This window comes from Onychomys torridus, chromosome 11 (genome assembly GCF_903995425.1).
Source record: "Onychomys torridus chromosome 11, mOncTor1.1, whole genome shotgun sequence".
Taxonomy (NCBI): Eukaryota; Metazoa; Chordata; class Mammalia; order Rodentia; family Cricetidae; genus Onychomys; species Onychomys torridus.
This window is the reverse complement of record NC_050453.1, coordinates 41,444,259-41,457,748: the sequence shown is the minus strand read 5'-3', so window position 1 is coordinate 41,457,748 and position 13,490 is coordinate 41,444,259. Positions and strand designations below refer to the sequence as shown.

General features: G+C 46.4%; 2 protein-coding genes across 3 annotated transcripts in view; one reads left to right on the top strand and one right to left on the bottom strand.

The window, feature by feature from the left end:
* Nmnat2 (nicotinamide nucleotide adenylyltransferase 2) overlaps positions 1-4,551 on the top strand; it is a 162,629-nt gene extending 158,078 nt beyond the window's left edge. For both annotated transcript variants that reach the window (XM_036202266.1, XM_036202267.1), the window contains exons 9-11: positions 141-242; positions 845-912; positions 4,269-4,551. In XM_036202266.1, the coding sequence (XP_036058159.1) occupies positions 141-242; positions 845-912; positions 4,269-4,371 (273 nt within the window). In that variant the 3' untranslated portion in view covers positions 4,372-4,551. The remainder of the gene's footprint in view (positions 1-140; positions 243-844; positions 913-4,268) is intronic.
* A 6,930-nt stretch (positions 4,552-11,481) lies between these two features.
* Positions 11,482-13,490, bottom strand: part of Lamc2 (laminin subunit gamma 2) — a 62,953-nt gene continuing 60,944 nt past the window's right edge. The window contains exon 23 of the mRNA XM_036202473.1: positions 11,482-13,026. Within this exon, the coding sequence (XP_036058366.1) occupies positions 12,773-13,026 (254 nt within the window). The 3' untranslated portion in view covers positions 11,482-12,772. The remainder of the gene's footprint in view (positions 13,027-13,490) is intronic.

Sequence of the window (13,490 nt, the reverse complement as noted above, 5' to 3'; positions counted from 1 at the left end):
ACTGATAGGGCTGAGAAGGTGAATTGGAAACTCATGTTTGAAGTTCCATGAAAAACAACAGAGTGTCTGTCACTCTACTCTGTTGTAGCCACCTGGTTGTTTTGCTCTCTCCCTCCTCCCATCGCTTTCCCTCTCTTCAGATGGAGGTGATTGTTGGGGACTTTGGGATCGTGGTGGTGCCCCGGGATGCAGCTGACACAGACCGAATCATGAATCACTCCTCAATACTCCGCAAATACAAAGTAAGTCTTCCATTCCCCGCTGGTGTATTCCTGTGATACAGCCTTCTCTGAAAGTTCTTGGGGACTGGGAGAGTGAGGGAGCAAAAGTAGCTGTCTTAGTTAGGGACACCATGACATTGGCAACTCTTTTTAGTTTTTCGAGACAGGGTTTCTCTGTGTAGCTAGCCTTGGATGTCCTGAAACTCACTCTGTAGACCAGACTGGACTTGAACTCAGAGATCTGCCTGCCTCTGCCTCCTGAGCTTATGGCAACTTTTATAAAGGAAAACATTTAATTGGGGTGGCTTACAGTTCAGAGATGTAGTCCATTACTGTCCTGGTGGGAAGCATGGCAGCACGCAGGCAGACATGGTGCTGGAGAAGGAGCTGAGAGTTCTACATCTTGATCTGTGGGAAGCGGAAGGATATTGCATGTCACACTGAGAATAGCTTGAGCATATGAAACCTCAAAGCCTGCCCCACAGTGGCATACTTCCTAATAGTGCCACTCCCTATAGGCCAAGCATTTAAACACATGAGTCTGTGGAGAGCATTACCTATTCAAACCACCACAGTAGCCCAGGAGAAGGATTGGTGACCTGTTTTTTCTGCTCGATTTCCAGAACAACATCATGGTGGTGAAGGATGACATCAACCATCCCATGTCTGTAGTCAGCTCCACCAAGAGCAGGTATGGTTGACAATGGGCAGGGGCACTGGCCAAACCAATTTAAATGGTTCCATAGCTTTCCTCAGTCAAGGACAACCTGTCTTGGTAAACTTTTCTATTGCTCTGATAAGACACCATGACCAAGGCTAATAAAAGAAGCTAATAGAAGAAAACATTTGTTTGGGGCTTAGAGTTTCAGCTAAGGAGTCCAAGACCATCCTGGTGGGGAGCAGAGCAGCAGGCAGGCAGGTGTGGTGCCAGAGCAGTTGCTGAAAGCTCACATACAGCCATGAGGCAGAAAGAGCTCAAAGCCCACCCCTAGTGACACACCTCCTCTAACGTGGCCACACCTCCTAATCCTTTCAAACCCTTCCACCAACCAGGGGCCAAGTATTCAAATATATATGCCTGTGGGATCCTTTCTCATCCAAACCACCACACACCCTTAGATTCAGTCTCCTCTGGACTTCATGTATTTATCCCTGTTTACTTTGTTTTTGTTGTTGTTTGTTTTTTGAAACAGGGTTTCTCTGAGTAGCTCTGGCTGTGCTAGAACTCTCTCTGTAGACCAGGCTGACCTTGAACTCACAGAGATCCGCCTGCCTCTGCCTCCCGAGTGCTGGGATAAAAGGTGTGCGCCACCACCACCCGGCTCCCTGTTTACTTTCAAATGAGGAAACAGCTGGCTTGAGGGAAGAAGAGGATTTTTCAGTTGTGGACTCTTTGTTTTGGGTGGTGAGAAAGTCATGCATTATTAGTTAAAGTATAAGCCAGGCTGCCATTAAGTGGGTCTCAAGGTTCAGAGTTTCAAATAAAGTAGCTGTATAGTTGTCACTTACAGAAGTCCAAAGGGATTGAATCTGGTCTCTTCAGTCTGAAGCTCCATTGTTGTGAACATATCTACTGATGAGATTGTTCTTAGCCAGTGGGAAAGAACAAGGTGAAACCCAAGGCAGGAAGTTTTGTCTTTAAGATGACTCACCCAGGCACCATGGATCATATACTCGGGCGGTAGATGCAGGAAGATAAAAAATTCAGTGGTAGCCTGGGCTTCATAGCAAGAACCTACTCAAAAATAAATAAATAGGGACTAGAGGTTGCTCCTCCAGAAGATCCAGATTGGATTCTTTGTTGTTGTTGTTGTTGTTTGTTTGTTTGTTTTTGTTTTGTTTTGTTTTTCAAGACTGGGTTTCTCTGTGTAGCTTTGTGCCTTTCCTGGAACTCACTTGGTAGACCAGGCTGGCCTTGAACTCACAGAGATCCACCTTGCTCTGCCTCTCGAGTGCTGGGATTAAAGGCGTGCACCACCACCGCCTGGCCAGATTGGATTCTTATGTCAACTCATGACCATCTATAACTACAGTTCCAGGGGATCCAATGCCCACTTCAGGCCTCTGCAGGCACTGTATATACATGATACACAGATGTATATGAAAGCAAAACACCCATACACATAAAATAAGACTAAATAAATATTTTTAAAAAATAATGAAGTAATCCAGAGTTGTAAGTAACCCAATGGCACGTGGGTGGAGGAAGGCTGAAAAACATAGTTCATTGCTCAGTAGCTACATATCTAAATAAAACTAAAAGGGGGAGAAATTAATATTAGAGACTGTTAACAGTCTCCTCCATAAACTCCAAATGGAAATGTCTTGTGAAATGGTAAGATGTATAGGACATAGAAGTTTGGAAGTATAAACTGAGAGCCATGAACATCTGTGTCAGGTAAAATAAGCTGGCTCATCTGGTAAAAAAGGCACCTGCTGGCAAGTCTCACTGCCCAAGTTCAACCCCCAGAACACACATGGCAAAGGAGAGAACCAGCTCCTGAAAGTTGTCCTCCCAATCCCATGCTTACACCGTGGAACACGCACACTCTCATACACATATGCTAACCAATTAATTGAAAAAATTCCAGGTCCAGATGAGCTCACAAAGTCAAGGAGCAAAGAGAAAGCAGCTAGCAGGAACAGCAAACTTTCTAGCATTTCCGTGAAGTCTGAGGAACAGTTAGGAGTCCCCAACAGGGTGCCTAGTAGCTGAGGAGGAAGAGTCCAAATGGAGATCATTGCCCTCTGGTCACATGTTTCTGAGAAGACAAATAAGCCAAGGACTCAAATAGTCTACTGGGCTTCTTCCCTTGGAGACAGTGATGGAGACATTCACAGAGTAGCAGCCACTGGAAGGCTGGGGCAGAAACCATGAACAGTGGGCAAAGAGGAGGGCAGGGCTTGGATTCCAACATGGTTGTTCCTTAGACTTGGGGAAGTTACTCTATGGCTGTGCAAACTCCTGTGTTCCAACCAGACCAGGATTTCCTGGTGTTGGACTCAGGCTTGGCTTCTCCACCGAGTCTGATAAAGTTGGAACTACTGTTGGAGATCACTTTTCAGAATGCTCTGATGTGCAGGGAGACACCTCAGGACGCGCCTTGTAAGGTAAAGGCAGGGCTTGCCCTGAAGGCAGAGAGGCAGGTTCAGTGACATCCTGAGACTGTTGTATAAGGAATGAGCAGAGAGCAGAAGACCGGAGGAAAAGTGTGCAGGAATCGATTTGTCCCTGGGAACCTTCAGCTGTCTCTTTCCTTCCATGGGCTCATGGCTAAGGGCTTCTGCGAGGGGAAATGGGAACTCAAGCTGGAGAATGATCTAGGAGGCCAGTTTTCATGAGCCCAGCATGTAGACAAACCCACAAGGATAAACTAAGAGTTCTTAAAAATACACAAAAAGTTTATTAAAAGAAAAAACTAGGAAAGCTAAAATGTCAACCCTATGCCTGACATGACTCATTTAATCCTCTAAATAATTGGATGTAACTCACTCGAATGTTACCTTAATTGTTCCGAAGAAAAGGGCTTAACTAACTTGCCTGATGGGCCAGTGAGATGGCTCTTTGGGGGAAAGGAGTTTGTCCCCAAGGTTGACAACCTGAGTTCGATCCCCAGAACCCACCTGGCAAAGGACAGAACTGAGTTCCACATATTGCCCTCTGGCAGCCACACATCTGCTATGGCATGTGTATACACACAGACAGAGACACAGAGACAGACAGACAGACAGACAGACAGACACACACACACACACACACACACACACACACACACACGAAGTAAATAAAGGTAAAAGAAAACAACTTTCCCAGGTCTCTACTCAGTGGCAGGACAAGATGAAGGTGTCATTGGGGGTGGGGAGACAGTCTGTGTGGGGATGAGGATCTCGCCAATACTGTTCCCTCAACCTAGGCAAAGGCTGCTGGCAGGGTGCTGTGGGGGGGGGGGGCACCTTTAGACCCTTTCCTGAAAGCAGAGGGCAGACCAGGGCTGTGCACTTCCTTAGGCATGGATGTCCACCTGATTGCTGTTTCTCCTCCTGCAGGCTGGCCCTGCAGCATGGGGACGGCCATGTCGTGGATTACCTGTCCCAGCCAGTCATCGACTACATCCTCAAGAGCCAGCTGTACATCAACACCTCGGGCTAGCGACACCCAGCTCTCTCCTTTCCCCTTGTCTTGTGCCGACACACCGGCCCCTCCAGCCACTGTCAGACCCCATTTTCTCTCTGCCTCTGTTTCTCTGTCTTCATCTTGACTGTTCTCCCCACTGGCTGACTTGACCCCCACAGTGTGGGGGGCCTGCGAAGAACCGTTGATTTCCCATTCCACAGTCGTCTTTGGATAAACTTTCCTCTAGTCTGCGGGTCGGGGGTGGGTAAGGGAACAGGGTGGGAGTTGGGGGGAGTGCAGCCCTTGGAGATGTACTGGTGTCCGTCTCCCAGCATGCTCTAGAGAGGCGACTCTGGTGCCCATTCTCCCAGCATGCTCTGGGGACAGGGCTCAGGCTCTCGCCTTCCCAGCATGCCCTTTACCACAAAGGGCTATTTTTCTTTATTTCTTTCCCTTTGTCCACTTCTTGTAGAACTTGGAAGGAATCAGTGTGTGTGGTTTTTATGTTCGTAGTCTTGATGCTCTCCTGTGGTTTACTTCCCTTCTGACAGGACACTATAGCCAGTCTCAGCACACCCAGGAAAGAAGGCGGAGACGCTTCTGCTTCTTCAACACATGCATGCATGCACAAATTCATACACACACACACACACACACACACACACACACACACACACACACACCAGCAACAACCCCAGACCCCTTTGGTCAGGAATAAGACTCTCAGGTTCTGAAACCTGGCACACAAGTCTGGGAAGAGTAGCATTTCTCAGAATTTGAGTCCCTGGTTTCAGATGACCATGGTCCTGTTGCTCTGTGTCTGACTGGTGGCATTGTGTGAGTTCCCTGCCAACCAGGCATTTCCAGAGAGAAAAGCCCTTAGAGGCCATGGTAAGATGTGTTCCTGCCCGTGAGAGGAATCTCAGGCGAGACCAAGTGCTGATAACCCGTTCATTTCTTTTGAAAACACGCTAAGGATCACTTGACCAGAGAGATTCTTTGCTAATTGGGATGATTTATTGCCTGTTTGGCTAGGAATGCAATTTGTTACCCTGAGGAGAATTCTTGATCCCCATCCACTCAACCTGAGGTTGCCCAGCAGTACTCAAGGTCCCTTCTTTCTTGGAAAGCGATCACCCTTGTTCCTGAGCTGGCCCTATTAGTCTCTGCAGAGCCCCAGCAGCAGCTAATGCCCTAGGTGGTCTGCTTGACAAGATCGGGGCTCACAACAGAGCTGTCCACCCCCACCCCCCACATTTCTCCCCAAAGTCCTCTCCTTCTCTCTACCTCTGAAGACAGTTTGGATACTCATGCCCTGCCTGGAGAGCTAGTAGAAAATGACTTATATGTTTTTGTGTGTCCCATCCAGCTTCTGGCTCTTGGGTTTCTGGCTGTTCACGAGGGATAGTTCCTGGGTACGAGGTTACTTTTTAACTTGTAGCATGAACATGGCCCAGGTGGGACTGAACAGGGGTGATAATCTTTAGATCATGTTCCACCCTCCTCGGCTGACTCCAGGAGAAAGAAGTGAGTCAACAAGCTGATAGAGCAGCCTCAAGATGTCGTTCTTGGGCTGTAGAAATGATCTCCAGAGGGAAGGGATTGTTACTATAATCTAGAGGTTCAATGTTTGGCTAAAAGTCATGGAAAAACTGACAGAGAAAACCTGGAGAACCCATTTGCTCCCAGGTTCTTTGAAATCAAGGGAGCAGAAAACCCGGGGAGTCAGTGTCTGGTCCAGGACTGGGACCATACACATTCTAGGAAGCATGATGAGAGGATATTGTTTCCCTAGACAAGAGAAAACCGGGAGCTGGGCTGCCTGGGGACCCGAGAAAGACTACTTTTCTCTCGTTCCTTTGGTTCACAGTGTTTCCCCCTCTGGACTCTGGTCATTTAGTCCATAGCCTGAGATAAGGACCCAGGCTAGCCCAGCCCCCTCAGGGCAACAGGCAGGTAGGAGCAGGGAAGGAAAGGGAGGTGAGCTGAGAGGATGGATGAGAAGTGGGTTTCTGGGCAGCAGGTGGGCAGGCTGTATCTTGATGGGGTGCGTGAAAATGGTTTTCCTTTAACAAACAGAAGTGAGTCCCCTTCCAGGTGGACTCATTCGCTTCCCAGTCCATTTGCTTCCCTGTCTCTTTCTCCTTTGGTTGGCACAAAGGTAGAGAGCCACACCCACCCCACCCTCCCATGCAGAACATCATGGTGTGACTGGGACTATGACCTGCCCCAGCCAAGACAGTTTTAAGTGGTGCCTCACGTGTCCTCAGGATAGCCTTTGGGCTCTGACTTGTCTTTGGGGGATCTGCTGCTCCCTGTGAAGGCATCTATCTAGCCCATTACTCGTATGGCCCCAAGATGCTGATGAAGGCACAGACTGGAATGATCTGTCAGTGAAAGACGTCCCTGCTATTTTTTTTTTTTTTTTTAAGAGGCTGATAGATGAGCAGGAGGGAAACTTTAATAAGTCTCTCCTCCAGGGCTGGGGTGGGGGGACCCTAGATTGCTAGTCTGTCCCACCCCAATCCCAGGTAGCCTCTGGGCCCTTGGCTTTCATTTTCTTTGAATGTACATTGAACCAGCAGACAGACTCTTTTCTTGAAGTGCCTGAAATCACATCTGAAGTTTCCAGAGACACTGCTCTTCCTGTTTTGGCTTGGCCACATGTTTTAGTCTCAATGTCAGGATCTTTGAAAGAACTCATGACCTTGCTACTCAAATAAATGGAGAGATAATGGAACTGCATCAAAAGCCAGAGGAATCCCGAGAGCCCAAACCCACGTCCTCACTCCAGTATTCTCGCACACACTTTTAGGGGACTAAGAGAAGCATGCCCCGTGTATTTTTTTGTTTCTAATAGAAAAGAAATGCCGTGCCAGGTGTGGTGGCCCATACCTGTGATCCCAGCACTGAGAGGTAGAGGCTGGAGGATCAGGAGTTCAAGCCCAGCCTCCGGACATATAAGACCTTGTCTCAAAACAAAAACAGAAATGCAAACACAGCCCGTGAAAAGCCCAGGATCTCTCCCAGGGTTGCAGCAGGAGAGGCAGCCAGTGAAGGACGGAGATGGGCTGATTTTGTAGCTGATGTAATTAAGACACCTTAGAGCTAGCTTATGGTAATGAGGAGGGTGTGCTCTGCCATGCTGATGTGACCCACACCTTCCTGTGAGCTGACTGGTAAACTCAACTCCTTATGTGGTTTCTGTGTAGTATGCATTTGGAAGTGTCCTAGTAGCCTGTTCCAGTTAGTTAGAAATGAGTTGCAGCCCTTTCTCACCACCTTTGGTGGAGTCCCAGGGCCCTCAGCTTGATCCTCGTGGCGTTGGAATGGGGAGGAGGAAGCTTTTTTTTTTTTTTTAAATCATATTATCTGCTGATTTAAGAGTGAGATTTACTTTATGGAAATCAACTCATTAATAAAAACTCCAAGTTGCAATACCATTTCACAGTGAAATATTTTTGAGTAGTAGAGTTTGGTTGCTAGAATAGTCATGGGCAAGAGTTTTATCAGCAAAGTGTTTCAATTATGTTAATAAACCAGACAATGCTACTAGTGTCTTGTGTCTTTGTCCAAAATCTTCTCTGTGAGTTGCTCTGAGAAGTCATCACTTTTTCTTCCTTCTGTTACTTGGTGGGAAATAACAGTTGTAAAAATATGCTCAGAGTAAGTGATGTTCCGCCTAGTCTAGCTGAAGTAAACTGCGATATAAACCAGAGCGGTTGGTGGGTAAAGGCACTCGCTGTCTCCCCTGACAGTCTGAGTTCAGTCCCTGGAACCCTCCTGATTGAAGGAGAGAGCCAACGCCACTAAGTTGTTCTCTGATCTCCACAGGTCCACTGTGGCACACACAGCCTCCTCCAGCAAATCAAAAGTCAGCCTAGGCTACATAGGACATTCTCTCTCTCTCTCTCTCTCTCTCTCTCTCTCTCTCTCTCTCTCTCTCTCTCTCTCTTCTCTCTCCCCTCTCTCTGTCTCTTTCCACACATACCACCACTATCATCATCACCATCATCTCCACACTCAAGAATGTAGAAAGGATAATTTGCAAATTTGTAAATTGTTGCTAAGTTTCCTCCATTTAAGAAAAGTAAACCTGGGCTGGAGAGATGGCTCAGAGGTCAAGAGCACTGGCTGTTCTTCCAGAGGTCCTGAGTTCAATTCCCAGCAACCACATGGTGGCTCACAACCATCTGTAATGAGATCTGGTGCCCTCTTCTGGCCTGCAGGCATACATGCAGGCAGAACACTGTATACATAATAAATAAATAAATCTTAGAAAGGAAGAAAGAAAGAAAGAAAGAAAGAAAGAAAGAAAGAAAGAAAGAAAGAAAGAAAGAAAGAAAGAAAGAAAACCTTGCAGAGCAGAGAGGTGGATGGCTCATCAGTGGAGTGCTGTTGTTCTCGAAGAGGACCCGGGTTCAGTTCGCCATACCTGCATGATGGCTCACAGCTGTCTAACTCCAGTTCCTGCTATCCAGTGCCTTATTCTGGCCTCCACGGTCACTGTGTTCATGTGGTACATGTGAACTCATCTCCACATATACACATTAAAAAAAAAATTAAACCTAAGATCCTGACCAGCCCACATGCTCCACTCTTGATTAATTTCAGTCATTTGTTTGAAATCTTTCAAGACAAAGTCTTCTGTGGTCCAGTCTGGCCTCCAATTTGCTTTGTTGCTGAGGATGACCTTGAGTTCCTCTTGATTCCATCTCCCAAGTGCTGGGATTCTAGTGGTGTGCTAACATGACTGGCAATTTGGGCTCTTTAATAAAATTATGGAGAAAAATATATACATAGGTATGAAGATTAAAAAGCTTAGAATTTGGCATGAAAGATCTCCACTAAGGAATGGTCAAGCTCCCGATTTCTTTTGGCAGCATGAAGAAGCAAAACTGAATGATTTGTTAGTTGCCTGCTCCTGCTGTGACCTTTGACCCTCTTATTTCCTTTTTATAGCATGTCTAGCTTGGCTGGCCTGAGCACTGGTCATTAGTCATTGTTACCCAACCATCAGCTGTGACTCAGAAGGTGAAATAATACTTCCCTGTCCCAAGTCAAGGGTTACATACTTGCCAGAATCAGTTCGTTCTGTTCTGTGATCATTTTGATTTTGGGATTCTTAGATCTCCTCCTCTGCTTCCTCCTCCCTACCCTCCTCCTTCCCCCCTTTCTCCTCCTCCTCTTCCTTTAAACTGAGAATAAACCGATTTGTGTGTATCCATGTGGGGTTTCATGGCATATCTTATGGAAGCTTGATACACCTTGTAATTTGGTTGTGTTTATATTTGCAGTTTTGTTCACAAAGCTAACCACAGCCCCTCCCCACCCTGAGTGCATAGGATGAGTGTGTTTAAAATTAAATATAAATACAGGTTTAATTTGCTAACTTATACATACATATATATGTAAATGTGTGTGTATATATATATGTGTGTATATATGTATGAAGTACAAAGTAACAATCACATACATTTCTTCCCTTATGTCCCACAATGAAGCTTTGTATTTCAGAATTTCCCAAGAAGTTCGGTGTGGCCAACAGTATAAAGTAAGTGGAGAGAAATTCTTCTATTTTCCAAGTGGGAACATTAAAACCAAGTACAGACCCCTAACATTCCCATGACCGTACAAAACATTAAAAGAAGACATGATAAACACAGGCATGGTCCTTGAGATTTGTCCCAAACAGTGGAAAGGCCTGAGGATCTTTGGACCCTTTTCTCCGGCCTCCTTAGAGTCCTAGAGAGAAACCACATCCTGGGACAACAGCAGACCTCCATCTGCCAAGGAGTCGGCATCTGGGCAGCTTCGTGCCTGCTCCTCTCTCGTCTGCTATGAGCCACAGTAGAGAAGGCTCTGTGGAATATCCTACCAAGAGCACCGTTACCTGAAAATGCCCAGAGGAGACCTACAAGAAGGCCTTCATGAATAATGATAAGAAACCAGAAAACCAAACGTTCTTTTCACTGGCCAGGTCAGTCAAGACAAGCCCAAGGCTTAGAGAAGGCTACTTCTCAGCCATAGCTTTGCTTCTTCTTCAGGTCAGTTTCCCAGGTCCTCGAAAATGAGGACGTCATTTCTACGTCAGCAGTCCCAACAGTTGCTTCTCACTACCCATCTCTACTAAGATCCCTGCCATTTACCAAGAAAGACATCCTGATAACTTTCTTTTTTTTTTTTGAGACATGGTCTCATGTATCCTAGGCTAGCCTCCAATTCACCATGTAGCCAAGGATGATCATTATTGATCCTCCGCCTCTACCTTCAGAGTCCTGGGATTTTAGCTGTCTGGTCATGGCCTGTTTGGTTTCTGTGGTGCTGGGGACTGGATTCTGTGCATTTTTCATGCTAGGCAGGAACTCCATGAACCGGACTGCATTCCCCACCCTAATTCTCATGTTTCTTAACCATCCATCTGGTGGGGAGTTATGAGTGCAGAGGCATCGTTGACCCAGCAGTGTGGAACTGCCTCTGAAAAATGGCTTCAAGGAACCCTGCAAATTATAACATGGGCTCGGAAAAATAGAGCATAAGGTTTTCCCATCCTGGCTTACAAAGACTCCCCAGGTGTGTCCCTTCTGGTCCTTGGCTTCCTTCCCCTCCCAAGGCAGCCTTAGAAGTCACATATTATAAATGACAGGGCTGAAATTACAACAGGAAGTTTGTCGGCTGTGGAACCGAGCACGACAAGATAGAATTACCAGACTACTTTCACAAACGACCAAGTTGTCAGACCTCTCAGAACTTAGGAGTCACTGTGGACAAAAGCAGAATCCTTTTATCAGCCCCTTGGGTAGAAGCCAATTCGGACCTTAACTTACTGAATTGTAATTTATTGGCAGGTGTTACATATACACCATCAACTACAGATTTTACCTTTATTTTATAGTAGATGAAAAAGACAAGAATATTAATGATAGCCTCCACCCACTTTGCGTTTTTCTACAGATAATTCTTCATGCTTAGGATCCAGCATCATCTGAAGATTCTGAAATGCTCTCATAGTTGGAAAGGAAAGTAGGCCCCTCAGGAATCGAAGATGCTAACTCTAGGGCCATCAGCATCAGGAGGGCATGGTCCCTGCCATTGCTCTGGTGCTTCCGTCCCAGACTAAGAGTTGAATAAAACCAGAAACTCGACCCCAGCATCTAACACTCCTTTATTTAACACACATCCACGAGAAGATGAGGAACTGCAGACGTGAAACAGTACAGAAGTCTTCTGAGCTGAGGCACAAGTGTGTCTGGTTCCTTTGGCGATTCCCCCCGGTATTGCCATGATGCAACGGTCTGTTGCAATAGTCTGTTGTGGGAAAGGGTGGAGGGACGGCTGGAACACAGAAAAGTGTATACAACTCAAAACAATGTCAGCTTTGCCCTAACTCAAGTACCCCCGTGGGGCTGTCTTGCAACACATGTTCTACTGAGCAATGTTTCAAGCTGAGGGGTGACTGCAATAAATATCACTTGAGATGAACAAGGCTTAGGAGTTTCCATTTATTAGTTTTAGTGTTTGTCCTTCTTACTAGTCAGCTCCATGAGGGTAGATAATGTCAGTACTGTTCCACTCACCCGTGGCACGTAGTAGGAACTCAATAAATATATGTTAGAAGGATGGGTTATCTCTGATTTAGGGAGAGAGAGAAAAAATAAAATACAATATACAGATGTATATGAATTTTAGTGTTTGCAAAGGAGGATTGGATTAAGATTAATATCTCTTTTAGACAATTCCACTTCCTTTAATGCCCAAGACACATTTTCTTACATCACTTTGAAACTCAAAGGAAATACATTCCCGATGATTGCTTGGCTGGTAAGAGATGCTTCCATAAAAATGCAGTCTCTAAGTTATTCTGGCATCGTTAGGGGAAAGGACGCCACACTCAGGCCAAGAGCGTGAAGGCGAGAGGGTGGCAGCAGGGACTATTGCTCCAAGTGGGCCAGATTCCCAGGTCCTATGCCCAGCCCTGCTCACTGCACTCAGCTTGAAAGTAGAGGGCACACTCTACTGGGTGGGCAATGGAGGAAATCCAGTCAACAAAAACTTGTAGTGGCTGAAGCAAGAGTACTTTCCTGGCCACAGTGTGATTAGATATCTTGTCCTGACATACGCAGCAGCACTGTGTATATTCCAGGTCTCTGTTTATGACTGTTCTGAGGTCAACATCTGTTGGTCAGCTGGCCCTCAATCAGTCTCCTATCCAATGCTATCTGCCTCATTGCCAGCACCAGGAAGCGAACAGTACCAGATTGGCACAGGAAGATATCCATCTACCCATCGTCTCAGGGATGGAATTGGGTCCAATAGACCTGAACAAACCCATTAAACATGCTCAAATGTCCTCGGCCCATCCCATCCACATGAGATGGCTCCTGAGCTCTGAGGTCTGTGTCCCGAGAACCTCAGTGGACAAATCTCTATGGTAGCCTCACTGTTGCTCCAGAGCCTGGGTATTATAGCATCCTGGGGGCAGGTTGTCTCGAATATTCTCCAGGTTCTTCACATCGGCCAGAATCCCATCTATGCTTGTCTCCAGCAGGTGGAGGTGGTTCTTCTGTCGACGTGCCCTCTCCTCCAACTCAGACATCAGGGGCCGCAGTCGACTGTTGATCTGAGTCTTGGCTTGGAAAAGCTCTTCTTCCAATAACATCAGCCCCTCTTCATCCACACTGCCAGGCTGGTCTATTTTAGGGAACAAGAAAGGTGTTAATAGAGAAAAGCTGTGGTGAGTTCTTGAGGATCCCTTGGTTCTGCCTGCCCAGAGAAAACACCATGCCATACATTGAAATGGCTTTACTTTAAATGAAGACTAATGTAGAAATCTGAGAATACTAGGCATGCATGTGTGCTATGAGCAACCTAGTTCAAGACTGAGCTCCGTCACGCAGCCATTGAAGTTTGGAGTTCTGTCTGGTGGAAATAACAGATCCTGCTCTGAGAAGAGAAGACTAAAGGTTATAGGGGTCTGAGAACAGTCCAAGGTAACTGCCTAACACAGCTCACCCCTGGGAACCGAACTAACTCCAAACATGCTTTCTATCACGCCGAGGAAACAGCTTATTTTCTATTAAGAGAACTTTAGAAACTGGCTGAGCTTCAGGGTTTACAGAGGAGGCCAAGGTACACTTAGCTTTTGGGGGGGATGG